This window comes from Meriones unguiculatus, chromosome 12 (assembly GCF_030254825.1).
Source record: "Meriones unguiculatus strain TT.TT164.6M chromosome 12, Bangor_MerUng_6.1, whole genome shotgun sequence".
Classification (NCBI taxonomy): domain Eukaryota; kingdom Metazoa; phylum Chordata; class Mammalia; order Rodentia; family Muridae; genus Meriones; species Meriones unguiculatus.
In genome coordinates, this window is record NC_083360.1 from 14,738,252 (window position 1) to 14,758,312 (window position 20,061).

A 20,061-nucleotide genomic window follows, 5' to 3' on the forward strand; every position below is an offset into this window, starting at 1 on the left:
TGATCAAAGAGCCAGCCACTGATAAACCCCATTTTTTAATTGGATTCCTTGGTTTGTTCGTGTTTAACTTCTTAAGTTCTTTATATATTCTAGGTATTAGACTTCTGTCAGATAAAGGGTTGGTGAAGATCCTTTCCGAGTCTGTAGCCTGCTGTTTTTTTGTTGTTGTTGTTGTTGTTGTTGTTGTTGTTGTTGTTGTTTTTTCTGATGACAGTGTCCTTGCTTTATAGAAGATTTTCAGTTTCATGAGGTCCCATTTATTGATTGTTGATCTTAGAGCCTGTGCTGTTGGTGTTGTGTTCAGGAAGTTGTCCTCTGTGCCAATGAGTTCCAGGTTCTTCCCCACTTTTTCTTCTAACAGGGTTAATGTGTCTGGTTTTATGTTGAGGTCTCTAATCCACTTAGACTTTAGTTTTATGCAGGGTGATAAGGAAGTATCTATTTTCATTTTTCTACAAGTAGACATCCAGTTAGACCAGCACCCTTTTTGGAAGATGTTATCTCTGGTGTCATTGTTTTTTATAGCTGAGTAGTATCCACTGTGTAAATGTACCATATTTTCTTTATCTGTTCTTCAGTTGAGGGTCCCTGCACATATGTAGTAGATGGGTAGCTTGGTCATCATGTGGATCCTCAAACAACTGGAGCAGGGTCCCTGACTCTGATGCCTGTCTTTGATCCCATCCCCCTAACTGGGCTGCCTTGTCTGGCCTCATTGGGAGAGTATGTGCCTGGTCCTGCAGCAACTTAATGTGCTAGGACAGGTTGGTACCCACGGAGGACATCTCTATTCTCTGAGGAGAAGGAAAGGGAGAATGAGGGAGGGTGCGTGAGTAGGGGACTGGAAGAAGAGGAAGGGGGCTGCTGCAATTACGATGTAAAGTGAATAAATAAATAAACTAAAACAAAAATCAAAACAAAATATCCTTGTCTGGTGAAAGCAGTTTAGAATGGTGTTGGCCTGTCTTTACCATTTCTACTAGATTCCAAAGATATAAATAACAGTTTTTCTGAGACCTTTCCATCCTTAAGAAGTTGTAATTCAGAACGTGTTCTATAGACCTACAGCTCACTGTGCATGCTCCAGTAATACCTCCTCCCCATTCTGTTACTGCCACAGGGTTACCTGGAATCCTCTTGTAAACTTCTTTTGGGACTTTGCCTATTTCCCATGCAGTGAGTTCCTACCAATAACTTTAATTTCTGGGGAGAAGTCATTATCTAGATTGAATGCAGGCACCAGTTTGTATGAGCTGGGCTTCTTCCCTTAATCCCTGGTGTGGATACAGACTACTGTCATCTTGCCAAACTACAGCTACATTGATTGGTCCAAAAATGAGCCCCTGATCTGAGTTGCCTATTCAGAGCTAATCCAGCATTACCTGGAATTGCTGTCTTCTTTTCTCTGGTCTTGAACCTAGTGTGTATAACTCTGGGATCTGCTAGTAAATACAAAGAAACAGGCTGTGTGTACAGAGGTGCATAGGCAAGAGAGAGAGAAGAAACCAATCCCTGTGAACATTTCAATTCCACTCATGTGAAGGGTGTCCTTGAACTTTCTGCTACTTGATCAAATAAACTCAGTGTGGCTTAAACCCATTTCTGGTAAGTTCTTTGTAACTAAGTAAGATGAATCTGATCCTCATAGAGGATCTCAGGATGTCCTGTAGGTTGAAGGATGTCCTGTAGGTTCAAGGTTAAGACATTGCTTAAAAAATATTTTTATTTAGATCTATGGATAGATAATAGATGATAGTGTAATTGATAAAAAATAAGTCACTATGAAAGCTTTCTAAGGTTTTTTATTATTATTATTTATTTACTTATTTATCTATTTTGGTTCTTATGACAATGTTTCATGTAACCCCGGTTGGCCTTGAACTCCTGGCATAGACTATGGTAACTGGGACCTTCTGATTCTTCTGCCTCTGCCTCCCAAGCGGTAAGATGACAGGCATGCATAATCACACTTGGTTTTATGCAGTACTGAGACTGAATCCTGTGGCCTTTTCAAGCAGTCTAACAATACCTACATCTCAGTTCTCTCTGAATGTTTTTTTCTTTCTTCTTTTAATTTTTATTTTTATATTAATTACAGTTTATTCACTTTGTATCCCAGCTGTAACCCCCTCCCCCATCCCTTCCCAATCTGACCTCCCTCTCTTCCTATGCCCCTCCCCCAGTCCAATGATAGGGGAGGTCCTCCTCCCCTTCCATCTGATCCTAGTCTATCAGGTCCTATCAGGCTTCATTGTCTTCCTCTGAGGACTGGTAAGGATGTTCCCCCCTCAGGTGAAGGTGATCAAAGAGGCACCCATTGAGTTCAGAGACAGTCCCTGTTCCTATTATTGGGAAACCCTCTTGGACCCTGAGCTGCCACTGGCTACATCTGTACAGGGGTTCTAGGTTGAGACTGATACTCCAAACAAGGACCATGCATGGAGATATCTGTTTTTAATTAGAACTTTTTCAACCAACATATAGTGAGGGTCCTGTGTACACTGTCTAAGGGAATCTATACTATATAAACTAAGTGTAAACCTGTATGTATAGTGAGGTAGAGGACATTTGTCCTAGAAGATAAATCAGTTCACTGACCTGGTCCTGTGGAATGTGGTGAATCTGAGACACTGATGGTATCTGGTGGAGTTTGCAGACTATAGATATAGAAATAAAGTTGTGAATTTGGGGTAAGAAAAAAAAAGAAATTGAAATATCTAAAAGCTGCATTTTCTTTGGACCCTTCCTCTAATACCAATGGATATTTCACACTGCGTAATACAAATCACCAATGTGTTAATTAAGCTGTTTCTCACTGCACAGTCTTTTTGGCTTCCATCAAAGTGATAACAAATGGATCATCATTTTCTTTAAATCTGCGATCACATAATGTCCACAAGCAATATACAGTCATAGTTATATAATAGATGGCCAAAAATAATAAATAAATAAAGCTTTAAATATCACCCACCGCAGAACTTGGAATACAGAATGTGAAATTTTCAGAGGCATGACTAATGGGGTGATTTCTATTTTTCCAGCAACTGAACGCCCAGTCCATGAACTGAGTACATATAACACTTAGACAACAGTCTTAGAGAAAACTGACAGGTATATAGGGCATTTTATCTCGCATTATGTGATTTGTGGAAGCAATCTCAACTGGAGGCACTTCAAAGGAAGGCATTAAACAAGTGTAAAATAACTAATCTACGAGTATTTATTAAGTGTTTGCTATGTAGCTAGCCAAGCACAGGGTGCTTCAGAGGGAAATAGAAATGTGAAACCCAAGGACCTCACTGAGAACATCCAGCTAACCATGCATCTGCTTTCATCCTTCTATGCCACCATACAAGAGGTTCCTAGGTTAATTGGTTCAAAGCACAGTTGGATTCCCTTTGCTCTCCAGGAGCTCTCACTGCCTACCACAGACATTCTGAATCTCTCTGGGGTCTGCTTCATAGTCCCTACACAGTTTCAAAGACAATAGATGCTGGTTGCAGTGACAGCAATGTTGACAGAAAAGAAGAAAGGGGATGGATGAGAAGAAGGGGAAGAAATAGGAGGAGGAGAGTCAGGAGGAAGAAAGGGGAAAGCAAAAGAGGGAAGAGAAGGAAGAAGAAATGAACATTCTTCAAGAGGTGGGGCTTGGTTGAGGACCTGACGTTATCAGAGGTCATGGCTTAGGAAAGAATTAAAATATTTCTCATAGGACACAGCTAGTTCTCTGTATCCCTTTGGCTTCTTGTCTGATGGTACAAGTTCTTTCTTCCATCAACACTCGCACCACTATGGTACTGTCCTTTATAAGATCTTCACAAGAACTAAACTGATACCAGTGAGGCTTCCTGAAACTCAAGATTGGGGAATGAATAGCCTTCATTTATTTACAAAGTTGCCTAGCTATAATGGGCACAAATAATACAGCATATTACATAATTTAACAAAAATGTAGTTATATTTACTATCATTTGTATAAGAAGTATCCCCTAAAAGGTTCATGTCTTAAGAATTTGGTCACAGTCTGGTGGTATTGGGGTCATATGAGCATTTACACCATCAAAGGGAAATCCACTGATGTTCAGAGTTAGATCATCTGTGGCAGGGTAAAACCTGTTTGGGGGAAAAAAATGGGTCATGGCTCACCAGACCCATGATTTTGAAGGGTGTGTAATGTTTCTTCCCTTCCTTGCCCCTACCCTTTCTGTCTCTCTCTGTCTCTGTCTCTGTGTGTCTTCTGTCTGTCTGTGTGTCTGGTTGTCTGTCTGTCTCTCTCTCCCTTTCCCTTCCTCCCTCTCATTTACTGTAAAACTTCCAAATGTCCTAAGATATCTTTAGTATCTCTCATGAAAGAGGAAAAACGGCTCTTTAAAGAAACACAAAATATGTCTTCCCTTATATCTTTATCCCTGAGTGAGAGACCGTCCATGCTCCAGGGTGTCTCAAGAATAAGATGTTCTATTTGAGGGGTGTGAATGACAGCTTTTCTCTGAAGCAAAAGGTAGGGTAATTCAACAAGAATTACCCTACAAGTGGATGAAGTGGGGACAAGTTCAATTATTCAAAAGAAAATATCTGAAGCTATCAGAAGAATTAAAAGGCCACCAGAAAAGGAAAAGGCCAAAAGCCAAGTCAAGTTTTTAACATTTCATCTAGCAATTGGTATGCGCACTGGCCACCAACTATGGCACTGGTGAAGAGGACACAGGAGAGATCATTCTATCACAGGGTTGTTGATTGGCACACTCATCCTCTGCATTGGGGAATTAGTAGAATTGGAAGATGTAAGATGGAATGTGAAAGTCACATGGAAGAGCCAGGAAAGGAAGACAGAAAGTTCAGAAAGGGGAAAGAGGTTTTGCCTACTTGACAATCCTACCTTCACTGTGAGGCATGAGCTGTTGGGTGGGCAGGAAAGAAAATAAGCAAAGAAGATATTCTGCAAAAAATAAGTATGCATTAGAGCATCCTCAGGGGGGATGATCCTCCTGAGAATAGTTTTATGTCCTAGCTAATTAGCCAAATAGAGAATTTATTTTACTCTGGAGAATCCCATTTTTCCCCAAGGGGAAAAAATATTCAATGTCTGCAAAAAGAGAGAGAGAGAGAGACCCAGACTACTGTGAGCATAACTCCACACTGAACATCCATCAGTCAGGGCTGAACTCAAAAAGGACAGAACAAAGACAGATTATCCTACATGTGGACAAGCCCTTCATGACCTGTGAACCTGGTCTTCCCTTCATTCATTTCCAACTAATTTCCCTACGCCTTCTCTCAACATTTGGGCCCGGAGACAACTACTACCACAGGAGTACAGGTCCTCAGAAGACACCTCGGTTGTTACCAAAATACACAGAAAGACAATCACACAGTCTGATGGTGGCAGAACTGGGGAAAGTTGAACAAATGGCGTGCAAGAAATCAGTGAGTGAGGAGGCCAGCTGCCTGTACATAAGTGAGAGCAAAGAGCAGCAGGAATTCTTTCATCAGCCCGCCTTCTCCCAGGACAGAACAGGGCTTAGGGAACAGGAGCACTTTGGCATGTCTTAGATGTATGCTCACATTATTCAGGGATGGGGCAGCTACGCAATTCTTCAAATCCCCAAGCAAGAGCAACCATTGTGACAGAGCTGGATTCAGCAGACTGCAACATCACAAAGCTGTCTAGCCCTTGCCGTGCCAGAGCCATCTGGGTGCGTTTTAAGCTATACTTGTACTTCTGTCTGTTAATTTCTTCAAAAAGACAATATGCCACCTAAAGCACATCAATATTCTATGCCCCTGGCAATTGTATTTAGAGCTATATATTAATTAACCGGGAGTTTAGCTTTTATACCAGTGTTTGGCAGGTTGCTGGAGGTGACTATTCCGGGAGAAATTACACATTTAAGAAAGCTAATGTCTCTGTACTTTTCATATGGATTAAAAAATATAGTTCCAGATATAGATCAAGGCCATGACTGGACACAGACTCCAAGGGGCAACTCCGGTGGGCGGTCTGGAACCCAGGTCTCGCCCCTTGCATTTATAACCCCCCACTACAGCAGCAGCACTGCTGTTTACCAAGGTCAATTCCAAGGCAACGCGTCGGCCTCTCCTCTAATTATGAGCACAGAAGAGGTCTTTGTTTTGTGTTGAAAGAATATAGCTTCTTCATTCCAAGTAGCTGAAAGTCAAAACTCCCTGCAGCACCCAGAAACTGATGTGACCCACATTTTCAAGGTAATGACGGAATCTTGGATGATTTGCCACATAGTTTGGTTCAAAGCCGGACTCAGGATTCTTGTTAAGTCTACCTCACAGAAACAGTGCCCTAAGTCCATCACAACTAGGATATGTTCAGAAGTTCCCTACTTTTTCTGAACTTGGTTATTTTGGGTTCTAGTCCATAATTCTCCTAACACTGAATGGTATACACGTTTCTACTGCTTTCAAAAAACAGAACACTTAACTTTTAACTTAAGCACAGTTGCTTTTATGGGTCTTCCTTTTTTTTTTTAACTATGGAAGTCTAGAATTGAACATAGGCCAAATGAGATCTTAATAGTAGTTCATAAGAGTTCCCATCAGTACATATTGAACAGTAATCTTATAACAAATCCATGGACCATTAGATATTTACATATCAGAAGGTTTTATTATTATTTCCTCCTGGAGAGCAGCTTTCTTCCTTTTAGGAATGAATAGTATTAGCTTTTATACCCTGGCTAAAGGGTGACTCTGAAGTAAACATTATGCCCAATCTCAAGAATTTTTGGGTTAGACTCTTGTTTGGGGTTATACACACGCTTCCTTCCCAGTTGGACATGCTTGCCTTAAGCCATAAGCAGTCAGAGTTTTCCCAAAGAAACCAGGTAGGAGTCAAGTGGAGCATATTGTCCAGGAAACACTGAGACATGATACCTAAGCCATCTCTGGGATGAGATAACTGAAACCTTCGCAAAATGGAAATCCAAAGAATTAAAGCCAGTGGTGTCTCATAGCAGAGAGAAACTTCCTTCCATAAAATAAAATAAGAGTCAAGAACACATTGACTAGAGACAGTAAAACCCATGGAGAAAATGATCAAGTCAGATTCATAACCCAGGGAACTCAGCGCTACCCTATTCCATTTCCCTTGTGAAGAACTTGACTGATTTTTCCAGTCCAGGTTAAATGTCTGTAAAGATCCCTTGAGTTTATAAAGTGTAATATATCTTATAACCTTTGTTGTAAAATCTGCTTGTATTACTTTCATTTTAAGTTTATTTTAGGTAAAACCTAAAATACTCATTAGAAAAAAAAATAATGCTTTTTCAAGATCTGACTTGCAGTTCACAAAGCTCACAGAGTGGATGAGCTAGCAATCCCTAACTTTACACTCCCTCTAGGCACTGGAGTCCTAAAATGCAAGGAGGGAGGAAAACCAACAGGAGATGGTCTTTTTAAAGAGTTACTTTATAGGACTGGAGAGATGGCTCAGAGGTTAAGAACACTCGTTGTTTTAAAGGTTCTGAGTTCAGTTCCTAGCAACCACATGGTGACTCACAACCATCTTTAGTGGGATCTAGTGTGTAGGTAGAATGCCCTATAAAATAAGTCTTTAAAAAAGATTTACTTTACTTTTTTATGCTTTATACCGGTGTGTGTCTGTTTGTGGGTAAGTACATGTGAGTACATGTGAGTACATGTGAGTACAGGTGCCTCAAAGGCCAGAAGAGTAAGCTCCCCTGGAGCTGTAGTTACAGGGTATTGTGAGCTATCCAGGTAGGTGCTGTGAACGGAAACCGGGTTCTCTGGGACAGCAGTATGTTCTCTTCACTGATGAACCATCGACAACTCCTTGATGTAGAATGTGCAGCTATGAGTCCCAAGCACAACACTTACATGTCACGCTATTACATTATATGTAAGAGGATAATCTAGGCTGCTGTCGGAAGGAGAACTAGGAAGGGGAAATAAGGTGGCTGCGTCAGCGTAAGTGTCTAACTAAGTTCAGCTGTGGTAGTTGGAAGCTTGGTGCTGCCATTGTATGGCATATTCAGCCAGGGAATGGAGCGTGTAGAGAAGAGAACAACCTGGTGGCTCAAGAAGTTCGTAATCTAAATAGACACATAAATCTAAACAGACACATAAAAAGGTACCCATAAAACCCACAACCTAAAGGCCTACTTTGTGCCAAGTACCAAACTAAGTATCTTATAAAAGTAACATAATTCAATCCTCATAGTAACATTATGTTGTGAATGTTATTAGCCTTATTTAGCATTGAAATTTTAAGAATGAAGTAACTTGCCCACAATATAAGACAGTAAAAACAGGATTGGCTTAAACCCATATCTGTCCAACCAGAAGTTTGTGATCTCTACTTTAGTCTATCTTAATCTGGCTGAAGTTAATCAAGAAAATATGGTAGGCAGGATGCATGAATCAGATGCCTGAGTTCAGAAGAGTTTGCCCATGACAGAATGATTGGGTAATTGCTTTTAATCCATAAAATGAGAAGAATGGACTCAATGATTTCCACGGTTGCTCTTGCCCCCAAAGCCCATCATTTTAAAAAGTGGGTTGCTTCCTTTCACCAAAGTGAGAATCATTTTTATTTCTTAAGATTGAAGAGCATATGACACAGTTCTCATCTTTATACAAAGCTACTCGTAGCCAGGCTAAATTGTACTTGCAGCCTTTGTGACTGTGTCCACAAACATTTAGTTCTTCAGTTTCCACTGTCAATACAGAACATTTCAAAATACACAATAAAGTAAACCTGTATTCACACTGGAACTAGTGCAAAACTTGGTTCAGTTGTCCTGGGATCTTTCTCTAGCCTTCTCTCAGCTTTCTGGCCAATGTTTTCCATCAAATGAATTTAGAGAAGACAGGAGCTTAACATAGGAGATGGATTTTGCTACAGACTAACATCAGTACACTGTCCAGGTTGATGGTAGGCTTTAAATTTCTGAAACAGCTTCCAGAATAGCATTTCCCAGGTGATTGACAGGCCCACTTGGATTAACAATTAAGGAAAAGGATAAAAGAATGGCCTTAATCGGTAGCGTGGCCAAGTGGTCTAAGGCGCTGGATTAAGAATGGCTTTACTCTTTACCAGAAAGCTGTGTTTCCACCCATGGCCAGAAACAACTGTAATAGAAGTTTGGGGTTCTTTGTAAACTCAGTTATGTTGTATAAAAAAGTTTTTGTTTTAATCCCAAGTGTGGGGTTTTACTTAGGCTATAGTTTGTCCACAGCTGTTAATGGTCTTTTAAGGGATGTGGCTTTTGCCAGCTGGTAAGAGCCTTCTACAAGCAGCATGAAGAAGGGTGTGGTCTAGGACTCTTGAGAGTAAAAATATGAGAGCTGAGAAAGAGAAAATGTGGCTCGTAGCAGTTAGGGGTGGCCGGAGAATGATGGCGTGGCGTTTTGGAGCAGATAGATGGAGAGAAACGCTTCAGGGCACAGTGGAAAGGGGGAGAAGGCAGGCTGTATACTGTGGCCAGAGACTGGTCCATAGCCTCACAAGACCCACTGACCCTAAACAGCCAAGAGAAGTAGACGCATCAGAAATCTAATATTTTATGTGTATATCATACACTATGTGTAATATGTATAATTTTATATACTGAGAGAGAGACTTTCTTTGGAGATAACGAGTCAGCAGAGATAGGTCTTATTTATAAAGACTAAACTGCATGAACTTTTGAGGACTAGCTGACAGCGAAAAGAGAAGAGTAACCATTTAAGAAGAACAGGTATTCTTCTAAGCATCCACACAGCTGTTCGCTCACCACCAGAAAAGCACAAACATGCTCTCTTTATACAGACTGCTCCCCCTCAACGGTGAGATCCAAGAACAAACCCATCTTTAGTTACAAGAAGAAAATGGATGAAGAACAATGGGGGGGGGTAGATAGTTTTATATAGTATTGAATTATCTGAGTCTGTTTTTAATCTCATTTAGTTTTGTCTTTTTTTTGTCCTTCTATGTGGAAAATAACAGGGAAGAATTTGAGTGTCATATAAGCTGTTCTTGACAAGCAACACAATAGAAATGCACTCTCAAATAAGTGTCTCGAAGCATTTCACTGTCTTTAGAAAAGCAGCGTTCAAATCTTTCTCAAGGGGTCATCTACCATTTAATAACAGCTCCACAGAACTGGGAGCACCCGTTGGAAGTTTCTTAGAAGATGGTACTTTTGTTCCAACTTTCAGACCCACAAGTAGTCTATGCTCCAGACCAACAACCCTGCACAAATAATTACACCCAAGTTTTCAGCCTCTCTTTAACACTAGCTGATCAAAGCCCTTAGACCAGTGATCCTCGGTATTATCTGCACATTAGAATCCCCTGAGAACTCATAAAATACCCCACTGCCCAGACAGCACTTCAGACATATAAATTAACATCCCTGAGAATGGAGCTCAGGTGTCAGTGGTGTTTAAATCTCCCCAGGTGATTTCAAAGTGCAGTTAAAATTAAGAGGCAGTGTTTCAAATCTTTGCTTTACCTAGAACAAAAAAACAAACAAAAAAATTAGGAAAAAAAAAAAAAAGGAACCAGATGAGGGGAATGTTTTCTCCCAAGATGATGCAGTTTTTCACTTTCTTTTTTCATATTTATTTATTTATTTCACTTTGTAGCCCCCTCCCTTGTCTCCTCCCAGTCCCACCCACCCTTCCTCTTCTCCCCCTCTGCCCCTCCCCTAGTCCACGGATAGGGGAGGACCTCCTCCATTTCTATCTGACCCTAGCCTATCAGGTCTCATCAAAGCTGGCTGCATCATCTTCCTCTGTGGCCCGGCAAGGCTGTACCCCCCCCCGGGGGGGTTACTTTACTATTTTTAATTTGCCAGATTTATTGCTTTCTTATATAATAACCAATTAAAAATGTTTCAGTCTGGAGAGGCGGCTCAGTGGAAAAAGCAACCTCAGTGGATCAACCATGTGTCACACAAATGTGAAGAAGCAACTTAGCACCACAAAACCCACATAAAAGGCAGACACGCATGGCAGTCACCTATGATTCTAGTACTCAGGTGGCTGCCAGGGCATCCCTGGGCAAGTGGGCTAGCTAGACTAGCCTGGATCAGTGAGTGAGTTCTGGGTTCAGTGAGAGACTGCTCAATAAACAAATATAGAGTCATGAGAAATACACCCAATGTCAACTTGAGACTACCCCATGCATGCAGACATGTGCATGAGCACCTGGCCATCCATGTGTGCCCACATACATGCACATGCACAAACATACATACACATATGCACGCATTCATGTGCACACACACACTCACCACACGTGTCACACATGAACATGAACTTTGGTGACTTATCAGCCTTAGCAACTGAAAAGCAACGGCTTAGGAAAGCTGACTCCATCAAAGGCTTCATCAACGTCATATTCCTCCTTCACAACAGAGCCACCTCAAGTCTATCTGAAGAGCAAGAGTCTCACCTGGATTAATTGCTAAGTTAACATATGAAAAGAAGACACACAAAGACGCATTTTCCAAATGAACTCACACCCTAGAAGTGAACCCACCCCTATAAGTGGTGCTCCTACCTCAGGTGCTTGTGGTAGGTGTGCCTCCTCAAGCCAAAAGAATAAAACCAACAGCAAAGTAATTGAATGAACAAATACAGTGTTAAGAAGTAAAAAAGAGCCATGGAGTATTTTGTTTCAATATATTAATATTTTAACACTTTGATGTATATTAATAAAAGCAAGTATCAAATATGAAAGGCTAAAGTTGTCTAAGGGTGCAATGTATTCCTTTAGGCTCTTATGATTGTGCTCGGACCAGTCACCGGGAGGAGGCCCTACAGGATTAGTGGGACCCTAACACACATCCTACCAGAACACACTCGCAGCCACAGCCATGCATACGCATACAACTTTGAACTCAGACAAAAGTTTAGAATCACAGTGCAGCATCCAAGTTGCTGTGTTCCAACACGGTGTCTATTTATTCATCTTCTGAAGTGGGTTTCCACGTCAAGGACTTTATGATTGATGGGTACAGGCTTGACTTTAAAGAATTAAGTGTGTTTACTTCTAATTCCATAAAGTCTCTACTTTATAATTCATGCTTCTATCATCAATGGGAATTAGAAAGGAGGTTCAATTCTAATGCAAAATATATTTACCCTGACAGAGTTTCACTAAATAAAGCTAACACACATCATCTCAATCTCAGAAATCATATTAACTTTTATCAAGACCAGAAGAAAAGTGAGCTGAAGGAAAGAAACCAAGGTTTTATATACTGTGATCTCTCTTGTCACTAAAGACAAGCTAGAGCTTAGACCAGTTGATAAAAACAGGAAGCAGTTATGTAGTAACCTATACTATTATCATCCTGCTGGACCTCAAGTCAATGACTACTGGTTTTGTGCCAAGTATGGAGAGCCCCCATTGCTCCAGACTGTTCCAATTTAGAATCTGTGATTATTTAATCAGTACCTTGGCTGAAACATCCAAATTTTCATTGAAATTAGAATCCAGAGGTGATCGCATCCAGACAGCAGCTGTGCCTTATATTTTTCTATATCCCCCACAGAGGCAAGCATGCTGTGGGTACTCAATAAATATTAAGTGATTGTACACACTTGTGGAATGACCCTCCCTTGTGGGCCAGATATTTTCGCTACAGCATCTTTGACAGATGGGAGTCTGACATCTGCTTCCATGCCATGTATTGACAGATATCTAATGACCTCCTAAGGATGTTCCTTCTCTTATTCAGTCTCTCTGGTGGCTAGAAAGTTTTGTCTTTCATTAAGCTGAAACCTGATTTCATGTAATGGGCTCCCACTCACCTGAATTCCATCCTTCAGAAAACACAAAATGAATCTTTTGCATCTTCTTTGTGTTCTTCTTAAGGAACAAACTAGAGATTTCCAGGTTCCCCTCTACCTGACATCACAGGGGACCCAGCATACTGTTCTTTCACTAGGATTTCAAAGTTGAATAATGATAAGAGGGCTCAATGAGGCCCATAATTAAGAGAGATTGCAGATATAAACAAAATGACAATATCACATATGAATTTAAGAAACCTTTTAAACAACAGTGCATATCTTTGCTGCTATGTAACACACACACAACACATCCCTCCTGTCTTACTGTCTTAGGTCCTTCCAAATTTTATCTCTAAGCCTCATATCAGATGGAGTCAGTGCCTTTCTCTGTATTCATCAAGAGTGCCTACTACTTTCACTATACCAACAAACACACATTAAGGTCTTGTTATGGGCCAGAATCTAGTCTATGTCCTTGAGTGCCAGAAACAAAGAAGGGACAAAATTCCTTTTCTTACTTGGTTTATGGAAGTATTAAGAAAACCAATCAATGCAATAGGTGAATAATTTCAATAGGCAGACACTGATTGCAAATAAGGCCTGTACATAAAGGTTTCATAAGACAGCAAGATAAGAGCTACTTGAGGAAAACAAACCATAGAAAAGTCAACAGCATCCACATTTTAGCTCGTTCTTTCTTATTTCAGGTACCAAAAGATCCCTTATTATACCACTTTACGCAGCATTAAATGACAACAACATAATAATTACCCAAACAGGTGAGAATTTATCTCCTACCATGGTGGTTTGAATGGGAAAATCTCCCTTAGGCTCTGGCATTTCAATACTATGTCCAAAGTTGTTGGAGCTGTTTGGAAAGGCTCAGAATATATGATCTTGCTAGAAGAAGTATGTCATTGGGGACAGGATTTATGAGCCCAGAGATCAGCACTATCCCTGCTGTACCCATTCTCTTTCCTGCGGTTCCAGATGTGAACCCTCAGCTTGTTGCTCCAGTCAACATGCCGGCTTGCTGCCATACTTCCCTGCTGCAATGGTGAGGAGCTTGCATCCCTCTGGAACTGTAAGACTAAATGAAACCTTACTTTGGAAGGATGCCTTGGGCAGGGCGTTTTGTCATCACAATAAAAAAATACTAATACAGCCATGAAAATTATTATCAACACAAACGGTATCCCTTTTACCTGCTGTGGAAACGTTTTCCCCCTGGGAACAACTGCCTTGTGAGAATAGGAATCGTGGATGATTGCTTTTTAGTCAAGCAGGACTTGAAGCATTAGGCCCTGTGGATGGACCAGGGCTCACTACTTCTGCAGGTGTAGTTCAGTTTCCCAGACCGAGGGCAATTACACCTTCCTTCAGAGACTTCCCTTCTTTGGTTATATACTGTTACATTACCATATGAAGTCAGACAAAGGCCTGTATTGTACATGTCCATCTTGAAGAGGCTTGATTTAGTCTCCTAGAGTGGGTCAAAATTGATAGAGGGTATTTCTATCTGATACCACATGACCCCGCCCACAGTCCACATGCCCCTGCCTGCTCCAACCGGAGGATGTACAATTTTCCACAGGCCCCATGTTTACTCAAAAAGGCTCTATAGGAGAGATGAGAACTTTTTTTTTTTTTTTTTGAGACAGGATCTCATATACAAGGCTGGCCTCCTTTTCGCTGTATATCCAAGAATAATCTTGAATTTCTGAACATCCTGTCTCTACCTTGTTAGTGCTGACATTAAAGGTCTGTGTCACTATGCCTAAATTATGTGCTACTGGAGATGGAACCCAGGGCTTACTGTTTGCCAGACAAGCATTCTACTAACTGAGCTACATCTCCAGCCACAGCAGAAGTCTTTGATTTAGCTTATGCTCTAAGCAGAGGGCACACTAATTCACCAAGACTCTGTGTTCGATTAATTTTTGTGCTGCATAGTCACCTACATGCATATTGTGATTATATAATCTTTACCTGATACAACTCTAGAAGATATCCTTAACAGAAAATCTTTGCAGATTTCCATAATCTCTATAATCTAGGAAATATTGCTTAGTATTTCTAATAATGGCTGCTGTATTCTAACACAAGGATATCATGTGGGTTAGAAGTTGGGTTGGTTCATAATCCCCATGTAAAGCATGACTTTTAAGCAGATGAGGTACCTAAGGATGAGAAGTACAGTCCTGTGCAAGAAAGTGAAGACATGAAAGGACCTCAAGTATCTATCAGCAGTAAATGAGTAAATATGATCTGTTCGCACATCAGAATACTAAACATTCCTTAGAAAGAATCCTCTAAAGCTCTAAATACTAGCATGGACAGACCTCAAAGAATTTAATGTTGAAAATTGGGTGTGTAGAAGGTTATCACTTATATAACAGTACAATGTAGAATCAAATTCAAGATAAAGGTTGCCCCTAGATACAGATAGAAGAAAGGAAAGAGACTTAGGGAGGCACAAAAGCACAGGTCAATAATAACCCATTAATGGTAAAATGTTGACATGAATTAAATCTGGGCCACGGTTACATAGGTACCTGCATATTTGTATGCGTTTTTAAAAATAACTCATTTTTTTAAGTTAAATAGAACAGAGAGGTTCATATTCATTTCCCCAAAGGAACCATGATATTCTTCTCCACTGATAATGAGTCCCAATTACTCAATGTTTTCTACTTTTTCTTTTTTTAGTAAGAATCTTACTTTAAATGATTTTTTTCTGAATTCCTAATATATACAACCAATAAGAACTGAGGTGCCCTGGGGCCCTGCTTTCTCATACCCCCTCTATGCATCTTAACAGGGTCCCCAAGGGCATTATGGAATGCAAGACTCCATGGAGTACAATGTGAAAGCTATTCATATGACTGACAGTTGATCTCTTTGGGCCCATGTCAACAATTGTGGTATGGACTCTGAGTTATTCTCCCTTCTTCCTTTTCTGGTCCTTTCCTGCCCTGTATGCCAGGCAAACATTCTACATCTGAGCTATATCTTCAGCCACAGCACATTGCTCTCTAGTACCTCCTTTTATCAAGAACCTAAATATGCAATTATGTCACATCTTCAATAACTGACAGCATATTAAGCTGTCATTTCTGGGATGCCCTTCTCACCATTACCTAAATAAGAAAGATTTTAACACTGCTTGTGTTAGCAAAATAAAGTTTAACACAAAAATATAAAATTCAGACATTTTTAAAGAAAGCAAGTCTTTCTTCAATAAAGGAAAACATTAAATTATTAAGGGTGAATATACTTATGTGCATTTATATGTGAATCTGTTATTTACAATATTAATAGTAAAGAAAAGACATAAAGTAACCTTCAAAGACCGTCTAACATCCATGTTTAATATGGAATCTCTATGACTGATATGACAGTATAAAAATAGTGCAAATAGTTTCAATGTTATAAATGCTCACAAATTTTAACACTTTATATTAACAAAATTTAATTTGTTCTGCTGGGTGACCTTATGCCATACATACATGTCACATTTTTAAAAATAATCTTATTTAATAAAATACTGCAATTGACCATTTAAATATACTAAAATCAAGGTTTTGAGAGAGTTCAGTTCATCCTACAATGTAAATGCAGTTTATCAAATACACAACTTGTCTGCAGTAGTTGAATGGATATAGATACCCGTACTTTGGCTGGTATATGATAAAACCTATACTACTACAATGTGAAAACGTGTCTGAAGCATCCTTTATAAGGGCAAAGGTAAATGAAACCCTGATAGATTGCTTGAGTGTTGAGATGCCCATCTTCAGAAAGTCACAGAAAGAGAGCAGACAACCTTCAGGCTGGAAATGTCTGACACCAAGCAGAAGAAATGTCCAGGAACAGAACCTGTGAGCAGAGCAATATACACAGAAGACATGGAATAGACTCTATGGTTCTTGTTCAAGGATACCAAAGATTAATTCTAGAATTTCTCATAAGCAGTAAGTCACTACTTCAGTTCTGAGAAAGGATAAAGGACCAATGTGAAATGTACCCATCCACCAAAGGCTTAGTTTATCTCGGATCCAACAATATGCAATAACTATTCATCAGATAGGAAATGCCATGTTCCAGCTAATCAAATATTTTTTGCTAATTGTTGCCACATGCAGAAGGATTACAAATTTTTTAAAGAATGAGAATAAATTAAAATACACTTAACACTGCAACTAAACTGATTATAATTTAATCTTTCTCTAATTATTCAGAATGCATTTTGGGGTCATCAGGAGGAGCATAAATTATCAGCGCTTGATGACTATGCAGGAAGTCACACTATTTCTAAGATCCTGGTTCACAGAGGCTGGGTAACAGGGAATTCACTGCAAAAGTTAGTATTTGGAGGATTTATGTGCTAAGCATTTTTCTGAGATATGAAGTACATCATCAATCCTCATCAAAAGCGAATTTTGAGAGATGATGTGCTGATATGTCCATGGAAACAGAGTAACTTTCCCAGCATCACAGGATAGCAAAGCTTTTGAACACCAATCTGTCTTTAACTGATAGGTTCGAGTAAGCATATCTTTGTTATATAAAAGTATTTGTAGAAGTCTCAGCCTGGCTATTCAGAATGAACACAAAATCAGGGGTCATGCTGTTAGTTTATGTAGAGGGGTTGAAGACTATTTTTGAGCCATACTCCACACAGCAGCCATAAATTTAGCGAGACAGTATATGTAGGCCAAGAAATAGGCGTATGTGTGTGTGTGTGTGTGTGTGTGTGTGTGGGTGTGTGTGTTTGTTTGTCTGTGCCTCATCTACGTCTGTCTGTACAGTATTTGTGGAGAATGCTCTTTGTCAGGAGAGGTGGTTGCTCTCCCGTGTGTGCATGTGGTGTGTATAATCCACAGGTCAACATACAGGGTCGTTCCTCCATCTCCCTTTACCTTATTGTTTGAGGAAGGTCTCTCGTGGATCCTGGAACTCATCACTCGGATAGACCAGCTAAGCCTGCAAGAGCCCCAGGGATTCCCCTCTATCCTGTCACCACCTAGGAATGGTGTGGGTGTGTTTGTGTGTGTGTGTGTGTGTGCGCGCACATGTCTTTTACATGGGACTTGGGATTTGAACCCAGGTCATGACATAGAGCTAGCACTTTCTTCATGGTGCCACGCGCAAACCTAATAAAACAGTTTTGAAGGTGTTTGCAGACAAAATAAGAAATGTTAATATAAACAATCCAATCCTGAGTACCTTAGGAAGAAAACATTTTTAGAGACTAGCCCATATAACCCCCATTCGCTTAAAACTCATCAGGTGCTCAATGGACACTAATATACACTAAAAGAGATGTGTTTATTCATCTGTATACAAATAGCACAAATTCTCATATTGCTGATCATTTTAAACTGTGAAACATGGGTCTAAATTATTACTCACAGAAGATGGTCTTTTAGAGTTACTCAAGATTTGGGGCTGAGTTTAAATCCCTTTTAGAAAACGGATTTCAGTTCTCAGGACAGAAAGGTTAGTGCAGACATAGGCCTCCTCTTATTCATTCCCATTATCTACTTTCTAAATCCATGCTCATTCATTTTTTTTTCACATGAAACTGTTATGGCTCCTGATTCACTTTCACTTGCCGGCCCCAGTAAAATTCCTCATAATTCAAATGCTTTCTCTTCTTCTACCCGTAATGGTTCCACTTACCTCTAAAGATCCAGTGACTACTGTGAAGGTCTTCCCTAAACAAGAAGGAAAGTGGAATTGAACTTCAGAATAGCAGAAAGGAATCTCAGGTCATGATATTTCTTTAGCTACTATCAGGCCCACATAGGACACTTTGCTGGAGAGAGGACAGCCCTGTCTAAAGACACGAGCATACTTCTACCCATATCATTTACAGATAATCCCTACAGGTGACTTTCTGTTCCAGAAGGGACTATTTAGATCTCCAGGACCAGGAAGCTAGATACATTGTATTAAAGGAAACCCTGCCTAAATGGTAACTTGAGGCAAAAGCAGCCTTGACTGTAATAAACTGTTTGAAAATCAGAATGGAAAAACTGACAACACCCCCCCCCACCATGCAAAATCTGCACAGAATTCTGGCAGAGCAGTGGTTTTGATTGCCACAGCTTGATCTTTCCTTCTGATTCTCTGTCAGGGACAAAAATTTCCTGGTCACTTTAAATTTATGGGAAGTTAATAGAACTGTACCACTTAGCTGAATTAAATTAGGTACTAGCAGAAAAGTTTGAAAAATCATACATAACTGTCTTAAAACTTGATAAATAGATGTGTCACCCTGTAGAGTGACTCAGGTAGCTTTCCTTCCCAGAAGAGGGTATAGACACTGATACTCTCTGCTGACCTTTCCACCCAACTTCTCTGAAACTTTATGGTTTGTACAGCAACTGTGTAAGGCTTGAATGCAAAGTAAATTCCTGACTCTCCTAACTTGGAAGGATAACTTTCTGAGGGAGAGAACGTGAGATTCATCTCAGTTTCGGTGGTCGAGGAAACATACAGACTGAGGATGGAGAACATGGTACCCAGAGCCTAAGTCAGTACCAATAGAAACAGCAAATTGAAGATCAAAGTTTAATTTTATGTTCAAATGAATGGGAACAATGTTAAAATTCAAAGTGACTGGATACAAAGAATTAAGACATTTTTTATAAGACCATTAATTAGATGTCTTAGGCTTAATTCTAATGGCTTAAGAAATTAGCAAGAGTCCCATTAAAAGTATACCTCTTCAGAAAGAATATTTAGAGGGCCACAGAGTTATTATTATTGCAGGATCCACAAAATATTAGCTATTTCAATTCTCCTGTTCAAATGGAGAAACTGAGGCACAGAGCAACTAAGCATATTTATACAAAGATAACCTGAACATTTGGCATGTTGATTATGGAATCCGTAACTCTCATAAGACGTACCTGGACTTGTGCCTCAGCCTGTCATCCCAGCAGCTTGGGACTCTGAAGTAGAAGATTCACAAGTTCAAGTCTGGCCTGAGCTATGAACTGAGTTCAAGCTGCCAAGCAAAGTTACAAGTCACTCTCACTAAAACAAAACTTAGAAAAACAGAGAGAGCGCTCACGGGTGGAGCTCTGGGTCAGCATGCTCTGGTCCTAGTTATGCCACAAAGGGGTGCAGGAAGGGTTCATGCAATTAATCCCCATGCATAATCACAATACTTGAAATATATTTTATAGAAATCAAAACAATTACCTCATCCTTAAAAAACTTAAAAAGAACATAATTGTGGAGTCAATCTAGTATTTTACTGAAATTCCCAAA

General features: G+C 40.0%; 1 protein-coding gene across 8 annotated transcripts in view; it reads right to left on the reverse strand.

The window, feature by feature from the left end:
• The window catches only part of LOC110555025 (cytosolic beta-glucosidase), a 127,427-nt gene that overhangs the window by 36,874 nt on the left and 70,492 nt on the right, over nt 1-20,061 (reverse strand). For 4 of the 8 annotated variants that reach the window (XM_060365327.1, XM_060365323.1, XM_060365331.1 and 1 more), the window contains one exon: nt 18,463-18,497. The exons of the other annotated variants lie outside the window; for them this stretch is intronic. In XM_060365327.1, the coding sequence (XP_060221310.1) occupies nt 18,463-18,497 (35 nt within the window). The remainder of the gene's footprint in view (nt 1-18,462; nt 18,498-20,061) is intronic. 8 annotated transcript variants of the gene reach the window in all.